General features: G+C 40.4%; 1 protein-coding gene across 2 annotated transcripts in view; it reads left to right on the top strand.

The window, feature by feature from the left end:
* Positions 1–24,446, top strand: part of LOC124170823 — a 69,561-nt gene that overhangs the window by 39,204 nt on the left and 5,911 nt on the right. Inside the window, exon 2 of one of the 2 annotated variants that reach the window (XM_046549800.1) lies at positions 20,756–21,099. In XM_046549800.1, the coding sequence (XP_046405756.1) occupies positions 20,756–21,099 (344 nt within the window). The remainder of the gene's footprint in view (positions 1–20,755; positions 21,100–24,446) is intronic. The other variant, XM_046549801.1, reaches the window with a different exon arrangement.

Below are 24,446 nucleotides of genomic sequence, written 5' to 3'. Positions count from 1 at the left end.
AAAATTCAGGCTGACTTTTGAGTGATTGGAAAAGGGACAATATTTGAAAATGTACTCAATTTACCGCAAATACAGTTTCCAGAAGGTAAAAGGTGAAGTGATGTCACACGCATCCAGACATTTTTAATGGTATGCGGGTTACCTACAGTCCAAAACTTTATCATTCTTTCCTGCCCCCAAACCAGAAAACTCTTTAGATAAACTTTAAACTTCGTTAGTATGATGCTGAAAGTCATACTTATCATTGGTTGTCACCGATATTGGCTTAGTTGCGGTGATCTCATCTGCATAGGTGTTTGTATTCAAATTCAGCTAGTATTTTCGGAAAATTTTAAACTTTTGAGGCTTATGTGTCAGTGGTTAATATAATCAAATTTTGAAAAAGTCGGATCTGAGACCATAACATTGGTTAACAACTTTTTTCCATCGGGTAAATTCGATTTCGGGGGAAATCTCATCTTTCGTCCCATCCTCTTCTCCATCCTGTAAATGTTCCCTCGAATGGCGAAATGGGCAAAGAGGGAAAGTGAGCGAGAGCGGAGTCGCGATTAGTTCATGCATCCCCTAATGGAGGGCTCTGCAACCCTTTAAGCCCGAGGGCCACATTAACTGTCTCGCAGCAGTTTGAGGGTCAATGACACACCATCCAGAAGAATCAAAACAAAACCTTGTCCTTCATTATCCGTCCACGTTAGCGGCGGCTGATCTCGGCACAATACAAGCTTATTTTCGTAGTTTTTTTTCTCAAAACGAAAGGTCTCTGTGTCACAGATATGAGGGTCCAGAAGATTGTATCTAGCTTGCGGGTCATTCACTGCTCTAATTCATTGATGAGTTCAATGCGTACTGCACAAGCAACAACCACGCTCGACTGTTGAAGCGGATGATTTTATCTTTAAAAATAAATATCGCGTTAGATCCTGATACTGCCGTAAACGCTTTCAAAAGTACTGTCCGGCGAACACAAAAATACGAAGTCACGACAATTACGTAGATAAGCCATATGGTCTGTAATTCGAACCTATCATCCGTCCGTCCATATCACTCCGACTTCTTAGCTGATGTCATATTTGCAGTGAATATTATCTCAGGCTCTCAATAGAGTAGTTTCCTTCATCAAAGAAAACTAAAGGCATTGATTGCGTTCGTTACCCACCATTACTGTATTCATAATATACAAATTAATTCGTTTTAGAAATCCCAGTTTAGGCGAATGGCAATGGTCAATTTTAACCGCATTTGAAAAAGGCCAGATTGGCGCCCATGCGATGCCACTCCACGTGACGTCACAGGGACCCAGATGCTATACTAGTGGAAGTTTTACATCGTCTGAGATTACCAATGCATGCATGAGGCACAGAGCTCAGGAAAACATCTCTTAACAATCACCTATTAAAATTGCCTATGGTCGGAAAATTTCCTTCGTTTGATAGGGTAATAATAATCCTTATTTAAGCCAAGGGCAACCTGCTAGCAGCCCGCATCGTAGCGGCGCTCATAGCCTCGCACCAAGGTGGCCTCAAACAGCTGCAGCGGGAACCAGTATGACGTCACACGGGCTTTTCCAAGCATTCATAATTAGCTGTCGCGTTTTCGCGCGCATGAGAATTGTCTCTTCTCATTTAATCGCTAGGAATAGATATCGTTTAAAAATCTAAAAGGTGAAATACGTAGTCCAGGAGTAATAATCTTTCGATTTAGGCATGAAAAAAGTAGGAAACCACCCTATTACGAATGCAAATAGAAACGAATCCCAGATAGCAACTTTCAATCGGTAGTTAGATACCGTTGCTTCAGAATTGAGACGTGACTCAGCGACTTTATTGCCAAGGACATGACTGTAAAGCCTTGTGGCTTGTGTCTCTGAAAGCTGGGGCAAATCGAGGAGTCTTAGGGGACTAATGCTTTTCCTGTATTCATGCTATCCAATATAAATACTTCAATTACGCCATGAATTATTTCTTCCAGATTGTGCGAGTGCTTAGAAAATATTTTGATTGCCTGAGGGCTGTTCTACACGTAGCATTTTTGCAGTCCAGTGTGACTGAAGTCCGCTGAAACGGGCTATTATCTGGTTTGAATTGATGCAATGTTTTATTTTTAAAGCGAGTCGTCAGTTCACACGATTTCATTCCATTGCGCTCCAACAGGTACTTAAGAATTTACATTCAAATTCCGCGCATCAAACAGTACTAAATACCTGTAAGTGGTTTCTCAGGGAGTTTTTATTGATCTAGTCCGTAAATTGAACTTCAGGTGAGAACGCAATATTAAAGAAATGCTCCAAACTTCATTGACTTATTACCTCATTGGAGCCTTCTCCAAATATTTTACTCCCTAATATTTACTGATGAAGCCCGCCGCTCGTACTATTTTTACGCCTATCTTCCTCTGTTGGGTAATAGTCAGGTGTGTGGGGAGAGCCTTTATCCCACAGGCCAATCATTCCGAACTGAATTCTTACCAGTCATTAAGGGAAACGCAGCTTGCCTATAGTCATCGACAATTAAGTGATTACACTTCGATGTATTTTTAACGGGGACGACTCGGATGTCATTACGCAGTCATACATTTTCGGATGTATGTCGTCGAAACTACGTTATGAAACCAGGAAACCATTAAACGTGAATAGGTAACCCTAGGAAGTGTAATTTTCTTATGTTCCACTCTGGAAAGGTTTCGCAAACTGAAAGCTGAAGTTAAAAGTGGTACCCTAAGTAAGTTTTTCCAGGGCCCAATGGAGCAACTGATATCTCGGCATAGATTCGAAGTGAGCCTGCTCTCATCCCCACCATTGAAGACTACCGACAAAATAGGAGCAATGTTTACCACACGTTAATGATGGACCCCAGCAAAGCTATCCCGGCAATTGTGAATGGCGCCAAGGAGCGGGGGATGGGGGGAGAGGAGGCAGTTCCGGATTGCTTGGCCTTTGATGAGTGCCGCGAGACGTGGAGGGGACGGACGCGAAGGGAGGCGAGCGCATTCAAACGACGCCGAAAATACGCCCGCCCTCAGTCCTGCCCTCCCGAAATGACGCGAGGGAACAGCCAAAGTACTCATAAATATTACTATTACAAGCAATATTACAATAACTAAAGGAGAATGAAAATTTAAAAAATCCTCTGGACATGCAAATGTTGTTGGAGGTTAATTCAAAACCATACAATATGTAGATTCACTATGATCATTAATTTAGCGATGGATTCATTCCAATAAAAGTTTCGCCTGCAGCGATGACAAGAGTTTCCGAACGCGTGGTTTCTGCTGCCCAGACGCACAGTAACGGCATGAATCTTTTTGGTATGACTTACTCCAGTATTCCTTACATTTACGGATTTGTCCATTTATTAATGTTATGATCATGGAGTAAACCTCAAGGCGTGTGAGGCTGAAAGTCTAAGTTATGCGGCTATTCAGAAATAGTGATATTAATTCTTTGCTTCAATCACAAATTCCAATTCTGCTCATTTTTGCATGCTAAACATAAATAAACATGTGCTTACATTTTCCCAGCTGTATTAAACTTTAACGAGCGATAATGAAGATAGACCCCCGAGTTTGAGGAGCTGGATCGTCCAAACAAAGCAACAAATTCCAATGAAACAAAAAGCATAATAGAGGTTGTTCATCTCTACGTTGGATGATATTTCAAAAAATCTGTCCTTAATTTCCCCTTGAAAATACCTATCTATTCTTTGCGCGTAAAATCTCGTTGACCAACTTGGAGCGCTTGATATTTCCATGATTTAAGTCCCCAAAACTTGCTATTTGTACGTAATAAAACTAGATTTATTTCTGTTTGTAAGAAACAAATTCTTTATGTCACAAACATTTAAGAAGTTGCAAACCTCTGCAATGCACGACCGTAGTTCCAACAGTGGGACAGTGGCGCGATGGGAGTTCTTCCTGGCGTGGGTGAAGCGCTGCACCGCCAAGTCGCACTTTTATTCATTCAAAAACCCAATATTGATCATTCTACAGCTTTTAAGTCATCCTTTCTCCCATAGTGAAGTTAGCTGCATGCAAGTTTTGTATTCATGCCATTCCTTTTTACAGAGATTAAAGGTAAGATTTTCACAGGATAAGCAGTAACAATTTGCGAATCAGGAAATGCATTTTTACACGATATTTAACAACACACTACCCTCCAATCTACCCATTAGCCCGTTAGTGCTCGCCAGTGGCGCAGCGAGGGGAAGGTTTTGGGGGTTAAACCCCCCCCCCCACCAAGAGCTCAGAGAAATGTTTAAGTTTAATACATTTTACTTAATTGGATTCATGTTACTAATAGAATAGCGTAAGTATTAACAAAATATCCCTCAGAAAGCCATTTTGGACCATTTATCTTAAAATTCCGCAATTTATTAATCACTCACCTACCGCATATCCTGGTGAGTATTCCACACCCCAAATCACCCCCGTATTGGCTGCACCTAAACACCCCCCCAGCCTTAATTCCTGGCTGCGCCCCTGGTGCCCGCTAACAGTGAGGCCAGGTTGAAATCTCAAAAACACGATCGTCTATCACTTCAAAAACTTTTAGGTGAGACACTAACAATAAGTTATCCGAGAAGGAGTGCACATAATATCGGCATAACGGACGGATCCGTATTCGTTAATCATGAAAACAAGACTATAGATTTTACCTACGGTCACTATTATTTGGCTCGGGTTTGTATTTTATGGTATGTTTACTTCTTCAAGGTAATTATAACAATAATCAGGCAAATCGTCACTATTTGGCAACAAAATAAAAATCACTAAGCCGTTTTGTAATGCAAGCAGCAGTTCACGAGATTTTTCATTGACGTAAAACTAATACTTAAAAAAATGCATTCACATGTCAACCTTTATTTCCAGCAATATGTAAGCTATAATCACAGAAAATGAGATAAGTTAAAGTTGCATTGAATGATAATGTAAAATAGTGGATTGCGTATTAATTTTAAACGATAATTGAAATTTATAGTAAAGTTAAATGCATAAATCCATTTTTGACGATAAGACTATCCATGGGTGTACCCAGCTAGGGGACCCCTGTCCCCCTAGAAGCGAAAATAAATTTAGTTTAAAACAAAAGTTATGAACAAATTTTCCTTTTGAAGGAAAATGGTATTAGTATAAGACATGGAACTAAATTAAAAATCATTATTTTTTCAAGTAAATAATTATATAAACCAATAAATTGCTGTCATAATTTCCTTAAAATTTTGGTTTCATCAACCGTTTCTGCGCAAATAAGTTAGAACTTGAACGACCACAGCTAGTTTTGCCCCCCCCCGTAGTTTTGATTCTGGGTACGCCCATGACTCTATCCTCTATTTTCCTGTAATATAAGGCTGTTTATACAATCCTCATCTTCAAGTTCAAAAACGTAACTCAGAGGAATATTTCGTTTAAGAAAGAGCATTTGACAGTGGATGCTGCCCGCTCGCCACTTCCGCTTCGCTCGCCAATTTCATCTTACGGAAGAGGTGAAAATATTTCTCTTCATCTACCGTCATTTCTTTTTCTTTCCCATTTCTGCCACCACGAAGCGACCCACACTTCTATCTAGCCTGTAGGTGCGAGATATTGTTTTGATTTGGACTTCAGCTTGTGAACCAGGCTTCATCCGTTTACACCGCACTGTTTCGCATCGCAACATTTCCATATTGAAGGAATCGACTCAGGAATTGTTTTCGACCACCACTCTCATTTTTATGCGTGAATTCTATGCTTCAATTGAGACAAATACTCTTCAAAAGTAGGATTTCATCATTTTGCAGAATCTATAACTCATGTTAAACCACAAAGAAAATACTTAATTTAACATTATTTAATTTCACGACCATTTTTTCGTCGAACAGTCGACATAGTCAGGTGAGCAGTTTACGGATCATCTTTCTGCTCACCTGGCGATGTCGACTGCTCTACGGAACCATGGTCGTGAAATGGAATGAGCCCGTGAAAGCGCCGATTTTTTCTTGTTGGTTCAACAGATGCTCGTCCCGTTCTAGCTGGAGCTCACGACTTCAGGGTCAGGGCAGCGCTCATTGGCCACTCCCTCTCCCCCTCCCCTTGCCTTCGGCTTCTCTCTCGTTTTGCCCATTGGATGCTGTCGGGGCGTTTTCCTCGCCGGAAAAACTTTCATAAAATTTTTTTCGTGTTTCACTCTCAAGGATGAAGTCGGCGCGGAAGCCGGAGTAAAAGCAAGGACACTTGCCTTTTCTCACGACCAGCCGCGCCCCGCCAAACACTCGCAACAGTGTCGCTTCATTATTATCTCGGAACTCAATCGCGCGTAGATCGTGACAGCGCGGCTGTAAACGAGATGAAAGCGAGGGAACAATTAAAGCGCGAGGCGTGAACGGGACGGAAATAAGGATTTCAATCTCAATGGATAATTGTTGTCCGGAGAATAGGGTAGTTTCCTTCATCAAAGAAAACGAAATGCATTGATTACCCACCATTAGTGTATTCATACTATAAAAATTATTTGGTTTCAGAAATCCCAGTTTAGACGAATGGCAATGGTCAATTTTGAAAACCACATTTGAAAAAGGCCAGATTGGCGCCCATGCGATGCCACTCCACGTGACGTCACAGGGACCCAGATGCTATACTAGTAGTCAGTAGTTTTACATCGTCTGAGATTACCAATACATGCATGAGGCACAGAGCTCAAGGAAACATCTCTTAATAATCACCTATTAAAACTGCCTATGATCGGAAAGTTTCCTTCGTTTGATAAGGTATTAATAATCCTTATTTAAGCCAAGCGCTACCTGCTAGCAGGGTACTCTGATACCTGCTAGCACCCTGCATCGCAGCGGCGCACATGTCCTAGCCCTAAGGTCACCTCACTTTGCGGCAGCAGAAACCAGAATGACGTCACACGGTCTTTTTCAGCATTCATACTTAGCCGTCGCGTTTTCGCGCGCTTGAAGATTTTCACTTTTCATTTTAATCGAGAAAAATAGATATCGTCATTTTAAAATCTAAAAGTGTGAAATGCGTACTCCAGGAGTAATAATCTTTCGATTCAGGCATAAAAAAATAATAGGAAACCACCCTATTTTGTCGTTACCTCAAGATGTGTCCTCCCCATGAGCAATGGCTCGCCAACAGCCGATTTGCAGCCTAGATTGGCCTCCCTCACCAGCCCACCCCAGGTGTCCCATGTCCCCGCAGACGGCTAATAATGTAACGTACTCAAGTTTCGACGGCTTCTCTCACAAAATTAGTTAAAATCGGTAAAGTATACATTACGAGCAAAATTATACATTCGATGCCTTCAATTGTTTTTTAGCGATTTCTTTTATTTTGATCAACCTATTCTACAATTTGAAATACGGAGCGAAATAAATTTTGCTGGTGGTGAATGGTTTTTGGGCCACAGCCTTCACTATTAGTATGGGCGTTTATCGGATGGATGAATGCAACTTCTGTGCTTCAATGCAGATAAATAAAAAGTATTTGCAGATGGGAAGACTGAGGAAAAAACATACGCAGTAAAAGGCCACGCATCAAGCGAGCATTTCGAAAAATAGATAAGGGGCATTTTTCATCGAAACCTGGCAACAGTTTTATGTGAAAAATTAAAGGAAACAGTCGATACAGATGTGACGCTGTAATAATTTTCATCACTATGGTTCTCATGTTATGCTAACTTTGGCACTACCCCGCTGAATTAGTTAAAGTAGTTACTTGGTGCTCTAAGCTTCCACTTTTTCTAGCTGTCTTTCTCAAGGAAGAAATACATAGTAGCATGTGATGCCCCCATCGCAACTTTCATTAGTTCCGTATTTGTTGCAATTCCCGATATTTCTTATTTTTTGAAATTTCACTCTCCCAGTCAGAAACCATGTCTCTGGCGTAGGATTCCTCTTTCCATGGCTTTTACCTTCAATTATTTTCAAGCTAACTTTGTGGAATTTGCTCATAGTAAAATAAATATAATGATCATTGTCTATGACACACAGCTTTATTTGGTAGGTGGCCGACTTCAACTCTCCCGTATGATTTTCAAGGGGAAAATACCGTAATGAACGTAGCTGTAGCTTTTTCTCAAGACTGGCCGAAATATGGATTATGTTTAAAAAAAACCTACTCTCCTCTTTCTGTGAGAAAATTCTCCAACTACTATTTCTAATAATATTACATTAGTAACATCTATCAGTTAAATGCACCTCACCTCTTCGCAGAACCAATCAGTAGCAGTTCTCTGAAATTGTCAAAGGGAAGTCTATATGGAGGGAGGGATGGAAGAGGCAAGGAGATGGAGAGCCCGGAAATATTTGAACGCAAATTATGATCATAATGCTGCATCAACCAAATCGTCAAACCTTCCAAAATGCAAAACTTGCGGAAGCAATTCTACCCAGAAAATGGTGAGATCCAATGGGAGGGACTGGTACTGTAACTCCACAAATCAAATTATACACACATTGCGAACACAATAAGTAAGTAATTAGGGCGAAACATCGGGAGCGACGACGCATACAACTTAAAGGCACTATTTTTTTACAATACTCCCTATCCGTTTATTTCGCGTCGTCAACAATCATCGTTACGTGTGACAACATTTTATTCAAAGAATCATCAATAAAGACAGTTCCGTAATTTGGATGTCCTGAACAAAACTTGAATAGGATACCCTTCTCCAACCTGCTTCGTGCCTTTTCGGAGTGCGGGGCCTGAGGCACCTGCCGCTTTTCCCCAGCGATAGAGCCGAGGCCAGCCAGCAATCATCGGCGATCGACACTAGTCGAGACACTTGGTACACGTCACGAGCTTTCGAAGCACGCAGATTCGTCAGAATGTATCAAAAGGTGCTCCACGATAACTTTGCCAATTTTTAGCGGCACTTATTTCACAATTAACGGAACCAGATTTCCAGAAGAAACGCGAGGGATCGGGAAAATCCCATGGAACGGAGAATAAATTCCGTGTGAAGTACCACTTCTCCAAAGACACAATGTTTCCGTGAACGCTATAAAGAAAGAGAAATTTTATTAATAATTTCCATTCACATTTGAAGCATATGACAAAAAAATTCGCCACAAATTTTATAAATCCAGGCACACCAAATGTGCTTACCTTCGTCACGTCCTCGTGCAAGGGCGTACCAAGGATCAAAACTAGGGGGGGTGGGCGAGCCGTGGTCGTTCAAGTTGTAACATTTTAGCACAGGAAAGGTAAATGGAACCAAAATTCTAAGAAATTGTGACAGCAAAGAAGGTTTTTATTATTATTTGCTTGCATAAATAATTATTTTTATTTTAAATCCCTGTCTTAAACTTATATAATTTTTCTAAGAAATTCTAAGAAATTGTGGCAGCGAAGAAAGTTTTTATTATTATTTGCTTGCATAAATAATTATTTTTATATTAAATCCCTGTCTTAAACTTATATAATTTTTCTTCAAAAGAAAATTTGGTCAAAACTTTGGTTTTGTACTAAAATTATTTTCGCTTCCATGGGGGGAAGCTGCCCCCTCCTGCCCCCCGCTGGGTAAGCCCATGCCCTCGTGTCGATGGAATTCCACTTCCACCTCCTTCCATGCCATAGTCTTTAAGGAAAAACACATACCATCGGTTTTCTTTCACTCCAATACAGATTTCCTATCAATAACTAATTTAAAAATCAATTATTCTCCTGCGCCGCATTTCGACTTCATTCCCGTTTCCATTTTTCTCACAAACGAAGTCACGTTGAGACATTCGTTATTCAAAAATCGCGCTTAGTTGCTCCCGATGTCCGCATCTAGGGGCACTCCATGTCGCTACATTCGTCTACTTCATCAATTTAGTCCGAAGTAAATGTGGCAACACTACCCCCACCAATTTGGAGCGATTTGGAGTCGTGAGGTTTCTGGATATCGGATGCAGCATTCTGCTCCGCTGCAAGTTCAGTGCGGTTTCTGGATGCGGCCCTTAAAATAAGAAAAACGTGACTGCTATCCCCCTCTGTTCATGAGTTGGTGACGGCGTAAGAGTTCTGGTTCAATAACTCGTTCAGGGAGAGCCCCTCCTCACTGAGGGACGGGATTCGCCGCAAGTGTGCGACACACAACGAATCACAAGCAGACGAGCGGTAGCTGAGATGCGGTGATCCGCTCAACAGGAGCGCGTGACGCCGCCATCAATTCACAGACCGACAGAGAGCGCCGATTTTTCCAATGGTTCAAGAAGTAGGCGACGGATCGATAAAAGGAAAAGCGAAGATCTTTTAATTTTCGACCTATCAAAGCGATGATAAAATTTGATGAACGAGCCCATGATAAGAAAATATGAAAGTGGAGATCAATTAATTTAATCATGCGGATTTTATTATTCTCTAATCCTCATCAGGTATCAATCACTCACGCAGTGAATGAACTCGAAGGTCTGTTTGGATAGTCACGGGTAGCGCTCACTCCGGTCTAAGGCACAGGTGTGTGGCTCGGCCATCTCGCACCGAGAATGTTTTTTAGGAATGTCCACAGCCTTCGCCCGGGATTTAACTCCGGGGCCCTTAGTGCAGCAGACAACGTTTGGCCATTAGGCCACCACACTCCGTCGTCAATGAAACGGATTCCAAGACCTCCGACCTCCGAAGAGGGATCTCCGACCCTCGTCTCTTGCCTTCTTTTGGTCACGTATTATACAACTTATGCTATCCTCTTGACATTTTCAGAGTACACAGAGTCGACCTTTGTCAACATTGTTAACTTTTTCAACATTTTCCATTTTCTGACGTATACAAAATAGCAACTGAAAAATTGGTTGCAATAATTTTCAAATTTGGGAAGTCGCCAATGGGCTTACATAACGTATGCTGAATATTTCAAGATGAAAGCATGATTTTGAAGTGAATAATCCGTCACTGAAAAATATCGGTCGATCGGGAGGCATGCCTTCTTATAAATTGAATAGCCCACTTCTAGAGGACTCCTTTCGCTTCGACAAAAGCAGCGACAGAAGTAAGTTGGATATGCAAAGAAGACAAATGGTGTGTTGGGGCACGGAATCCGACTGCCGAAGTCATTTGCTGTGATCCCGCGCCATTGAGCCCTTCAATCGAAAAGAGCTGGCCAAAAATGATTTTCTTACTTTTTAATTACGAAAATACTTCGTTTTTTTCTAATTATACAATTGCAATTGTGGAAATTAATAACAGAAGTTTATTTTCAAGTTCGTTTCCAGATCAGCAGACGTCTAAGAATTTCATATAAAATGATCTCAATTTTTTTCCCTTCTTCTTTGAGAAAAGTGACTTCGGGAATGTGTTTCTGTACCGTTTCAATGCAATATATTTAATTTTCAAACATATTAATATAAAATGTAAATTTTCAAAATGAATTTTAGGGAAAATTTTTATTCTGTTGATAGTATTTTTAAATTTCTATTTAGAATGAAAATAATGAGTTTAATGTTTTGGTAACATTCCCAACTGCATTCTGAGCCTATTAAAATACGACTCCGGTGTGAGTTTCATTCGGGAAACGTGGCAATAATTTTACAATGGAAAGCATAAACAATTATATTTTTGTATTACTTGAAACGTGAATCGACTGACTTCTGGTGTATGACGACAACATAAATGATATCTTCTTTGATGTCTCCTAGATTTTGATTGCCAAAATCATTTAGCCGATAACTTTAACCGGTAATTTCTTTTCTGTAGAAATTTATACTTCCCTATAGCTTGTGATATCTTACTCAGAAGAAAATGTGTCCCCTTATTGTGAAATCATGCATTAATCTGCCGAAAGACTACGAATTAAAACTGCATCTATAGAAGAGCTAGGTGAGTGGGAATTAGTTCCTTCCAATGCTGAGTAATCACGAAAAGAACCACGCGTCCGAAGTGCCGCACAAATCGGCGCGTATTCCGAAAACGGTGCAGCGGCGGCGTGTAAAAGAGCCGAAAACTGCATTCCGTGGCGTGGCCAGTCGAGGGAAAGCGCGGACAATCGAACTGGTTGCTCACACGCGACCCCGTTCGAGTTTCGGGACGCTCACGCATGGCGAAATGTCAACGGAGAAAAGAAACGCGGTTCCCGCTCACTGCCAGTCCCAATGGAAAAGTGACCTGCACTGCAAAAGGTTAGCAGCCCACCACGCTCTAAGTGTTTCCGGAGAAGTGAGGCCGGTTTACACAAAACATTAGCAATATATTATGCGATTGGAGAATGCGATGCGTGAGATTCACAATTCGTCGTCAATGGCGGCGGCGGTGAAATGAGCGCGAAAATTAGCGTGAGGGTGTCGTGGCGTTATTTGTGAATAAACGGGGAAATTAGCGTTAAATTTTGGAACTCGCAGTGCCGTATTCATTCTTTTCATGCGCAAGCCCCAAGGAGGTTGTAAATACACGTATATTTACAACCTCGTTGGCAAGCCCCAGGAATAGCGGAGAAGTGGTGACAGGCTCGGCAGGAAATCGTGACGTCATCAACTTATCTGCGAAATGGTTTATACCGTCGATTTTTCGTCGCGAATACTTAGAGACGCAGGAAAAATGTCGGATGGAAAAATGGAAACTACGTGCCTCATAATTTCTCCATCACTCTAACATCACGAGTAAGGGATGTAAGGCTAAAGACAAAAAGTAGGTGGGCAAAAACTTGAGCAGGTGGCAACTCTCATGTACTATTTTGGTAGTAATTGAGAGGAAAACGGATACAGTAGTACGGATATCAGGAATAGAATTGCTTTAGCAAAGGATCCGTTCTTGAACAGGAAAGAGCTGACGAGAGGATTGTAGCGTAAGAGTATATAGAAAAAGCCAAGGAAGAGTCTAAACTGGATTTTTTTAATCGCTAAACGGTGCGGACACGAGGCACTTAGGAGGGAAGAGAATGAAAAAAGATTGGAAGTGTTCTGGTTTTGGGAATGGAGGAAAATGGAAATGGTTAAGTGGACGTAGAGGAGAAGGAGCAACTAAGTGCTCGACGTGGTGGGAGGGCAGAGAAATCCTCGAGATAACACACGGAGGAGGTTTGGATGAAGGGAGAGGTGAGCGGGGAGGGGAGGCTGACTACAGTATTAGAGGGAAGAATGTTGGGTAAGCTAGGGAGAGGAAGGAAGAGATTAGGTTTATTAAGATCGACTAAAAGGGAGATGGTCTTATTGTGAATTGAAGTGGAAAGACTGCCTAAATAATTTGCAAATACTCCATGAAAACTTTTCTTAAGCGTCAGAATACTTTGATGATAATAACAACAATAATAATGAATATTGATAAAAATAATCATTATATTTTTTTAAATTATTATTATTATATTTTTTTGTCATTTAACAATTTATTTAACAGCAATTTTTACAGAATTGAATAGGACACTTCAGTAGAAATATAAAATTTAAATGTACTTAGGAGAAACAATATCCAGTGTGTCAATATAATAATGCAGTATAATATATTGTTTACAAGTACTGCTTTTGCTAATCTACTTACTATATTAGCTTATCAGCAGGCCTATTATATTTATTTACTCTTCTTCACATTGCATAAGCTAATACTACACTAACATTTTCAGCAAAAATACTAACATTTAAATGTACCTTGAAAAAAATAAAAAAGAAAGCAACAATATATATTGTGCTACAATATTTTGCAGTACACATTATGCTGAAAATATCAGTCCTGCTAAGCTATTAAAAGATTGTCAACAGGTTCGCAAATTTTTCTTCTTTCGTCTAGTTATGTCTATATGCCCTTTTCAACAGTGCAAAAGCCAGTTTTTAATCTATTTTGACATCACTCAATTTACCTTTGTTTTTTTTTATTAATTTAATGGCATATGGCATTAAATTTTCGGTACTGCTACACATATGTTTTCACCACGAATGGTGATACACTTTTAACCTTATATTTTACATTATCCTTCAAGGAGGATTGCATCTTATTGTTAGTTACATCATGTACCTTGTATTTTTCATTATAATAGTTTTCGATGATAATAAATACTTGAATAATTTCTCCGCTGGTTGTGAATTCTATCTTTTATATAATTCATCATCTTTTATTTCATGTTTGGAACCATGAAGGATTTTATTCATTTCTTACCTTCGCTTGTTTTTTTTATTATTTCTTATGTGGTTTTCTCAATTGTTCCCCATACCGTAATACCATATCTTAGAGTACTCCCTATTTGTATAAGATATAAGATTCTCATCCCGCTTGCATTAATTGACATAGTAAGGTAGTGTAATTGGTACACAAAATGATTTAGGGAGGTATTTATTTTAGATAAATGTGATACCCTGATCTATTATGACACCCAGGTAGCTGTATTTAATCACATCGTCAATTTTTGTACATTACGCGTCACAAAATGATTCATACTGCATTGAAGAAATGATATCGTCGTTTCATGGCAATATTGTAAGAAAAATGTGTGTGAATATGAAATGAAGACTTCTTCATACCTCTACAGTACCCAGAATAAACGAACATTGGCGTTTATTTTCACATCCACCGTCGTGATTTCCCACACTATTAAGTATTTGAATAATTCCCTATCGTTTAGAATATATGTTTCTAAATTCTGTTCTAAGCATCGAGCAACCCTAATCAATTTCGTACTTGAGTGGCTTTCGTCCTTCCTCCAGCTGAATGGCGCTGCTGTCATCAGGCCGTTTTACACGGGGCACGTACTTGCACAATCTGACGTGTACGACGGCGCAGTCAAAATTGGGTCGTGTAAAGCGGTGAATTGCTAGAACACATGCGGTAATGCGTGGACCTGAGATGGCAAAATAGCCCCTGTTCTAATTCCGTTCATGCATTCGCGCAATTCCACGCCATTTTAGAAATCAATGCAGTTCTAGCCTGCGCAATTCCGTGCCCCGTGCCTTTATCGAGCAAGCACTGCGCGCACGCACTCCGCCCAGTAGTTCCCGTCGTGCAACGAATGTGATTACATCACTCTTCGTTTTCCGTTATACCTCCAAGACTAATTATCTCTTTCCAAATTAGGAATTAACGGATTTGATCATGTTTCTCGGTCTCTTACCTCCATAGAAAAAATTGAAGGTGTGAAAACTCCAAAGACTCATTCATATCTTGATTGAGTTGCAAAATTTGTCACGGCATACTGGCCACGAGGAATGCAGTCCGAGCGAGAGGGCTCCTCCTCACATTTTCATTTTCAACCGTTGAGGGATATGAGAAGAACACAGGAGCTTGAAGAGGTAAAAGAGTTTTTCCACCAAGGAAGCCGATTAACCTACGATGGATATAATTAGTCAGCAGAATAGCAAAAGCGAAAGGGGATTTTTACATGAAGAATCTACTTATAACCGAGAACGCGAGCATAAAAGTAAGGAAACATTTAATCATATGCTAATGCATAGAGCGAGTGTCTTTGAGGCAGCGAGGCATGGACAGCAGAAGTACAGAGTGGAAGCATTCGAAATGTGGAGCTTCAGAAAATAATGATGAAGTTCAAATGGATCTACCGAGTGAGTAATGAGGATATCCGTAATAAGAGTGGAAGAAGAGATAAGCCGGTTAAAAATCCAAAATATTAGTCGACCACATGGGGAGACATGATGGCGCGACGAAGACAATTGGATGGGAAGAAAGGCAAAGGAATGTTAAGAACGAAGTACATAGGACAGGTTATCAAGGATGCCGAAAGGGCATGCATATGAAAATATTTGTTGATGGGAGGGCAGATTGGAGAGCTACCTCTATAAGTCACTCTTCGGATTGCGGACTCATGATGATTATGATAAGGAATTTTTGGACAGGGCTTTCCTTCAGAGTATCGTGCGTGCCTTCTAATAAATAACGATTACTTTCCATATTCATTCTCAAGTCATTTCTCATTGGTACTCTCTGATTATCTAATAGCTTGATTTCATACTATCTAACATTCTTCGTTAGGTCGCATTTATAGCGTTTTTTGAACCATCTGCTCTTTTCAACGAAGGAAACTATATGCTCCGTTTTTAACAGATTCTTAATTAAGACCAGCAGGCTCACCTGTTATAAATTTACAACTTCTGTGACGGCCTCCTTGTTATAACATTATCATCTTATATTGGCGTCACGGATGTATGTGAAAAATTATTTAAATAAATTAATAAATATATAAAATAAAGAAGGCTACGATTGATGACATAATGAAGAAGAAATGCAGTCGGCATTATTTAGCCTCAGGCATGCAGCACGAGAGCAATTGTCTAAACAACGCCAACCACCACCGCCTTTCATATTCGCCTCCAAGTTGGTGGTGCACTAATACTGCTCTTTTGTGCTTTTCATTTACAAGGTCAAGCCGCCGGAGGTGGGAAGGAAACACCGTCACCATTCACACGGAATTTTTTTGAAAGTGAAAAAAAACATGAAAAAAACACTAACTTTTTTCCCTTCCGAGATGGCGACGGAATGTTGACTCTCAAAGCAGTCATTCTAAGAGGGAAAGCTGCTAGAAGCACTGGCGAGAGCTGGATATTAAAAGCCATTATTCTTTTCCTGGATGCTTAGAGCAAACACCGAGAGCGGAGAGAGAGAAAACTTCACGTGATGTTGCCGCGCCCGGTTATATCAAAGGCTTTTATCCAATATCCACACCTATGACCAACTTTAAAAAAAATAAAGCCACAACTGACCGAAAAATCCCGTATATCGTATCCCATATATCGTAATCCGTATATCCCTTTAAGGTCGGCAAACGAGAAACAGGCTAGGCAGAAAATTATTAGCACCTGGAATTTTTCATGAGTGTAAAGTAAAAGCGTAAAGAGGTGGACTTGTAGACTAGTCGTTCGCACCTATGAAGACTGTTGCTACGAATGGCTGAGGATAAACGCAGTGAGTTTGAACGTCGTCGATGAGTGGAAGACTTGTCCTGGCTAAGAGATTGTTAGGGGGAGGCACTCCAGATAAATCTGCCGGAAGGATGTGCCTTCATTCATTTTTTCATAAGCCAGAATTTCGAATTGATAAAAAAGGCGGTTGAGTTGATTGGTGACGGAAGCGGTCGTTTGAAAAGACGTGAAATGAGGCGACAGGAATTCTAACGTTTACACTCACTTCCGCGGTCGAATCAGTGGCGACGCGTGCATATACACATGTTCGCAAGTGCACACCCAAAGATAAATGAATTATAAAAGAAAACTATTCCTTTACCACGAGATAGATAAAAATCCTGTCTAATTATGGATGAGGTATGAAGCTCCAAACGCTATAGCTATCTCCTTGGCGAATTCACCGCTATACAGACGTGCGATCCCGTGGCATTGTGCCGGCCGCATATTCGGTCTATGCGATCGCTGGAGGGTGCTGGGGCGGGACGAGGAAAGCGGGGGAGCATGCCATGTTCAAATGGGTGTTGGGAGCAGACTCAAAACGACGCGAGTGCGCACGCGCATATTTGGTGAGTAACTCGCAGGTAGTGTAGCGGTGTAGCTGCCACCTACACTACTTGCGCTCAGGATTCTAGTCCGTCAATGCATTCAGCGCCATTTAGCAGCATTTATTTCAACTTCATGCCCTTTTTCATCATCGTATATCTTTTCGAATGCACACCCTGGATATGTAACCACCAGCCGCCACCGGGTCGAATATTTTTGTTTGTAATACGAAGTTCGTACTATGCAGTGGCGCAGCGAGGGGCGGGGGTTTTGGGGGATAACCCCCCCCCCCAGTGCTCATGGAAATTTTAAAGTTTAATCGATTTTACTTTATTGGATCAGTATTACTTATAGCATAGTGTTAGGATTAATCAAACATCCCTCAGAAAGCCGTAAAACTTGCCATTTTGAACCTTTATTCTTAAAATGTTTCTGGAGGAGGGCCCCCACAACTCCCGCTTATCCTGGCGGGTATGCAATACCCCCACACCCCTAAGTATTAGCTGCGCCTAAAACCCCCCCTCGGCTTAATTCTTAGCTGCGCCCCTGGTACCATGAGCAGCCTAAGGGCCTATATTACTTTCCTTGGCCCTTTGCTATTACTGAATCCTAATTGGTCTTCATCCAAGTACTACTCTGCTCTTCGTTTTATTCTTCTGTAGATGATCCTTGTCAGTTTCGACGCATGTGTTGTCACGCTTATAGTCCTTAAATCTTCGCAGTCCTCCACTCTTTTCCTCTTAGGAATTGGGATTATAATGTTCCTTTCGAAGTCCTTTGGCACCTCACCTATTGGATACATTTCAGCAACGATGTTGTACAGCTAGTTCGCCATATTGCCTCCTGAATTTGTAATTAGATCTGCTGGAAAATCATAATTCCTGATGCTTTATTCCTCTGCAGGTCTCTTACTGCCGCCTCAAATTCTGATCTTAAAATTGGGGCTCCCATATCATCGTTATCCACTTTCCTTTTGTTTTCAATAACTTTCGTTCTTAGGCTCTTCCCATTGTATAACTCTACCAGATATTCTTTCCGGTTTGGAATCTTCTAAGATCTCAAGGTATTTTCCACGAGTATCTTCTTCGCATAGGATTGCGTTGACTGTAAGCTTTCAGTGAACGCCGTTATCCGTCCCGTGCTTGAATCTGTGGATGCCGTGGTGAGAAACAGCTGTGGATTGTGGTTTAGTGAAGGCTAATTATAATACTGTGCCTAAAATGAGTGCTTATTGATTTTAAAAGCAATGAAGGCAGTTTTAGCGATCCGAAAATTCGAAGAGTTAATGCATATTAACTATGATAACACTGTTAAATATGTTAATCGTACTTATGAGTATATTTTACATCAAATACTTTATTTTTTTACGATATACCCTGTCCTGGTTTCCCTTTTTATTCGAATTATCCCCTGGTAAACGCTGAAATGGCACTCAAAGCGTACATTTCATATTTATCACAAATCCCTGTCACGCAATGCTGTTTTTTTAGTGTTTGAGGCCTCTGATGATTTCTAGTCTATAAAAAATTTGGTAACACAAGGGAACTAATATCGTAAAATAATTCCTTTTGTTCGTCTCAGATTCGTCTGAATAGTAAAACAGATTGAAGCACTCCGAGAAAAATTCGAATTATTGTCAATTCCTGTGAATGTTGCTGTAAGGGCCCTTGCACACACACCGATTTTGTACGGCCGGTAAAAAACCGGCCAATATTTTACCGGTGAAGCGCTGCTAGCACACATGTGGGATTTATACCGGTCAAACGATAAGTTGCTTGGATTTTGAGCCGGCGCCGGTGATCCGCAGTGTCAATTTCCGGCGGCTAACCGACTTTGTACCGGTGCCACTGCGTGGTCGGTCAGTGTGAAACTATTTCAGCGCTACAAGAGAAGAATACGGCGATTCAGCAGTTTGTTATGTTCCAACTTCAAAGAAACAATAATACTGTGCAGTGTATACCTACTGTGAAAGGAAGAGCTTGTCCTGAGCACAGAATCAGAAGAAACTACAGGAAAAAATGTTTTGGTCACTTAACCTTCCGCCATACCCAGAGGAAGCAAAATTTACAAATCCATTTGGTTCACAAGATACTAAATATTTTATGGTATTACATTTTTAAATGTCACTCCATGTCAAATCTTGTATTTTTGCATCAGAGGGCTTTTGAATTTGGATTTAAAAACAGTCAATTATAGACTGCACATTTCTGTAATTGGCTCGAAAAGACAAAGGTAGAGCTAATTTGTTATGATTCGGAAAAAATATTAAATTTTTAAAGCAATGCGAAATAAGAGGCGAAGTTGTGTGGATAACAGAAACTCTTGTCTCACTGATTTGGAATTGGTCCCCTAATCTCTCCAAGCTGTCATTTAATTTAATTTTCATGACAGTGATGAAAATGTCTCTGGTGGCAATCTTTAATGTTCCAGAGAGCAAATCCATGACGTAAATTTAATCAGACGTTACATTTAATTAACTTCGGTGATCATTGAATAGTAGCGTAAATACTTATTCTTAACATTTGGCAAATTATTTCCCTTCAAATAACTTAATTTAAATTGTTTTCGTCCGATCGACTTATTTTGGAATACCGCAAGTAAAACAAAAAATCACGTTAACTGACGTTGAAATTTTTATATGCAATAATGGCATTTAGTATAAATTTAATACTAACATTAAAATGATCTTCACAGCAATATTACGATGTCTTGCCGTTGATTTTTGGTCACATCGCCTTGCTGCAGTGAACCATTTCCTTCGCACACGAAAATTAAGAGGCACTGCAATAAAACGTTTTCCCGGATTTCTTATTGTGGTCATTATACAAAGCAGTATAAAGCAATCAATATTTATACGCCTTCTTCCTAATTTCATCCATTTTCACCCTCCTTTTCTTTCGCTGACGGAGGATCACAGGTTTGTTGACGGAGTTGACGGGTTCCGCGAGAAGTTCACTGTGCGTGACGTCAGCTAGCCTTCGGCAACCATCGTGCGCTTTCGGAGCGCTTGAGCCGGTCCTCGTATTCCATACTATTCGTTTCATCTTTTTAGGATTAAATTTTTGAATAGAAAGGTACTGAAACTGCCGCCGGTATCCCCTCGGTGTCTATTTTCATTTAAAACAGTAAAAAAAAATCGGGGGTGGCGGCGAACAACGCCGCCGCCAACGCTGGCCACCAGGATAGGCCCTCAGTACGGCGTCGCGTTTTGTCCACGACTGCTTATTTGACGAGAGAACTCGCCTAGCTGGCTGCTAACCTGTATATCTAGAAGTCGACCCACTACCCGCAACTCGGTGGACGCCATCGGTGCCTTTAAGCTCAGCCGCGAGCCTTATTCTCTATAATGAAAAATGTAATTTCAATGTGACCTTGTGTCAAGGGTTTAGCATCGCTAATTTGCACGCCTGCGTCGTTTGCAGCAGCAGTGCTCTTGGTGCAGTGCTGGTCGGTCGACGGCATCGTGGTGCGGCTGGGCGACGCTTCCCGCGACGCCTTGGCACGCGCCCGCCTCACACCCCTGCTGCGCTCGCCGCCACCGCTGTCCGCTTGGCGCCCAACGCTGCGGCCGTCGCCGCTGGACGCGTGGCGGCCGGCGCTGCCCTTCTACCCGCTGCGGGCGACACCTCCGGCCCAGAAGCAGAGCAATGTGGCGGGACGGCCGGGCAGGGACTACCCGACCTTCGGCGCCATCCCCCAGACCAGCTTCTCGTGCAAGGATCAGCGGTACAAGGGATTTTTTGGCGACCCAGAAACTGGATGTCAGGTAATATTTTGATGAGATTAAATTCAGGTCATACCAGGTATTCCTCGTAATCCACAAATCAATGTTTCCTCATTTTATACCAATTGCGAAACTTTTTATCGTTAACGGAAGTTGTGAAGTCCCAAAAAGCCTATTCGCTAACTAAATTGTTCCTGCTGAATAACAGCCTCGAATGTTTTTGTCGGTCTGCTAGAAATGGCTTGAGGGCAGGTTTGTGGAGTTGAATACTTAGCTCCATCATCCGCCTTCTAACTGTTGCGCAACTGCATCCAAATTGCGCTTCCCTGGATAAGGCGACTACTCTACCGACACATATGATTGAGCGAAGTAGAAACGAGTATATGTAAAGCCTATAAATGTGAAATGGTATGGCATCTACTCACATAAAAAGTGGTGCATCTTTAATGTAGAGAGTAGGAAAAAACTTATGAGGTAAATATAATGTTTAATAACATTCTCTTGTTACAAATAAACTACTAGACAGCAGCTTTTGGCTGTCATCTCTTGTGCATGTCTCCTTCTCTGTTTTTAGTGCGAGGTAAAAACTTATGCAAGCCTAAGTATCCATACCAGCGAATATGTTAAAAACTTTCCTAGCTGCTCCTTCCAAAGTGAAATACAGCGAAATTACTTATCATGAGCTAGGAAACAGTTTTAATTACAATAGACACTTACTAGTTATTGCTTGGTATAAAAAGAGAGAAGAAAGGCTTTTCTTTCCCTTCTGTTTTCCTTTTGTAGAATCCTTCCAGATCCCTCAAAAGGGTATCAACTGCTCAACCTTTTTGCTTGCTTCATCACCACCTAGATGAGTAATTATTAAAATATTAGCCAGATTATAAATGCTTAATATTATCAACTATTTTCATAAAGTGGGTTTTTTGAGTGTGTTTTCCACGCCAAACTCTTGTATACAAACTTAAATAACTCTGAGACTGTTTATTTCATTTTCACGTTATGCATATCACCATTTAGATTATTCTTCTTTATTGACGAAGTTTTTAATAAATATCCAGTTCTTAGTGTTAGAGTAACGCCAAAGCAAAGAGTTTGAAACAAATGAAACTTACATAATGTGGGCCAAATATTTTTCTTTAGTTTTTCAAAGTTTGGGTTCATTCCATGTCAGTTCTCCCACGCCATGGCTCCCACCGATTCGGATTTTTATGAAATGTTTGTCGCTAGCTTCTACCACCTATTTAATTACCCATGCAAAAAATATTTCTTCCCTCACTTTCATGGTTTGCTAGGTATGAGGGGTCGAAGCTTGAGGTGTTTGCTCCGAAGTGGCGGTAGGTGGATTCAAATTCCAGTGTGCAGGACACAAGGTAAAGATTCATAGCTCAGAAACAAATAATATATTTGAATAAAATTATGACCCCTTGTGTAAGCATGTACGTAGCTTCCATAGCAACGTCTTTCATCCCCCTGCATTGCTATTAGCCAAAATAATGTCAAAAATTGTTAATTAACCGATTTTTTTAGCTCAAAAACATTTCTTCATATTTTCAGAATAATCACCAAAAGGCAGACTTTTTAACTCATCCAATTTTTTAAATTAGAGGTATATATGTGCTCCTAAATACTGTGAAGTAAAAATGGTGGTGTTTTGACTGCCACTGAGTACTTCAAGTTTTACTTTTTTCCCTGTCTCAGTGAGGGGGATTTTGGACCCATACTATAAGATAATAAGTATAAGTGTATCCATGGCTTTATGAGGATATATTTGAAATAATGGTCAGTAAATCTAAGACCAAACTAGAGTCACAATAGTGATCGTGGCTCTGGTTCATATGATTTTATAAGAAAAATACTTGTCTTATGGCAGCTGAGGGGAAAAGAATCCAAATGGCTTGGAAAAGTTATGTGAAATGATGCTCCTCTCCTCGAATTCATCTGTTTTTCAAGTGTTTAGTTTACGGAAAAAATGGTATCGACGTACATTAGACTCTTACTGTGCATTGTAGGATAAATAAAAATACTAATTCAAGTAAACTTATTTAAATAATACATTTCAATCAACTACACTTGGTTTGTTATCGATAAAACAGAATGTGATGCTGAAGTTTAAATTTAGACTTTTAGATTTAAACAAATTTTAATGAGTTTATTGTATATGAGTGTTAATTATTTTCTATTGTCTGTCATCTGTGAAGTTATATTGAAGAATAAGGTCAATGGGTTATCCCGCAAATAAATAAATATAGCTTGCTGTTTGCAGCAAGTATGATATGGCAATTTTGGAGCAGGTATGATATGACAAACCTGCTATTGGTGCGATATGGATGTTTTCTGCAGGTGTGATGTACAAGTCTACGCCTAGTATGTGTTCACATAACTCGTAAGCTTTATTCAAGCTTGCACATAGCTTTCAAGCCAGAATTAGTTTGTCACAGCAAGTTGCTGAAACTTGCCGCGACAAGGTTTGTTGTGACAAGCCAATGACAACCCTGCGACAAGTTTGCCTTAAGTTTGCATGCTACCTGGATTAGCGATCGTCCTAGGGCCAGGGGTGGGCCAGGGTAGGCCCGAGCCCACCCAAATAAGACAGAGACATTTAAGAATCGAAGTCCAAAGTTTTAATGAGTTTATTATATATGAGTGTTAATTTTTTTCTATTGTCTATCATCTGTGAAGTTATATTTAAGAATAAGGTTAACGAGTTATCCCGTAAATAAATACATATAGCTTGCTGTCTGCAGCAGGTATGATATGGCAATTTTGCAGCAGGTATGATATGAAAAATCTGCTATCCGTGCGATTTTATTAATGCGATTTAACTTAATTTGTGTTTTTTGCGTTCCTTACCCAGATGATTTTCGGACTTAGTAGTCGCTGAAAATAATTCAAGTGGAATTGAATAACGAAAGTCGAAACATCTCCAAAAATGTTATTTAAAACACGATTTATGAACTTTGGAAACGATTTAACCGTTGATTATGGAAAATTATTTTGCGTTCCTTACCTAGAGGATTTCAGACTTAGTTTCTTGGCGCCTTCGTTGAAAATATTTTAAGTGGAATCGAGTGACGAAAGTCGATGCATCTCCAAAAGTTCGGTTTAAAACGCGATTCATGGACTTTAGAAACGATTAAACCTTTGATTGTGAAATGGAAAATCTGAAAGGCAAATAAAAACGTTGCCCACAATGTTGCAAAGTAACGTTGCCATTAAACGTTGTCAAAACACTGCGCTAACGCTAACATTACAATGCAACATTTTTAACGTTACTACAACGCTGAGACAACCTTCTCTGCTGCTGGGGGTATAACTTCAATAAGTATTTTTTCAGCCCACCGATTAATGGGACGAATCTGTCCTGGGAGATTAGTTTAATCGTTGCATTA

Source organism: Ischnura elegans, chromosome X (assembly GCF_921293095.1).
Source record: "Ischnura elegans chromosome X, ioIscEleg1.1, whole genome shotgun sequence".
Taxonomy (NCBI): Eukaryota; Metazoa; Arthropoda; class Insecta; order Odonata; family Coenagrionidae; genus Ischnura; species Ischnura elegans.
The sequence above is the reverse complement of the archived record's forward strand: the minus strand, read 5'-3'. Positions and strand labels throughout refer to the sequence as shown.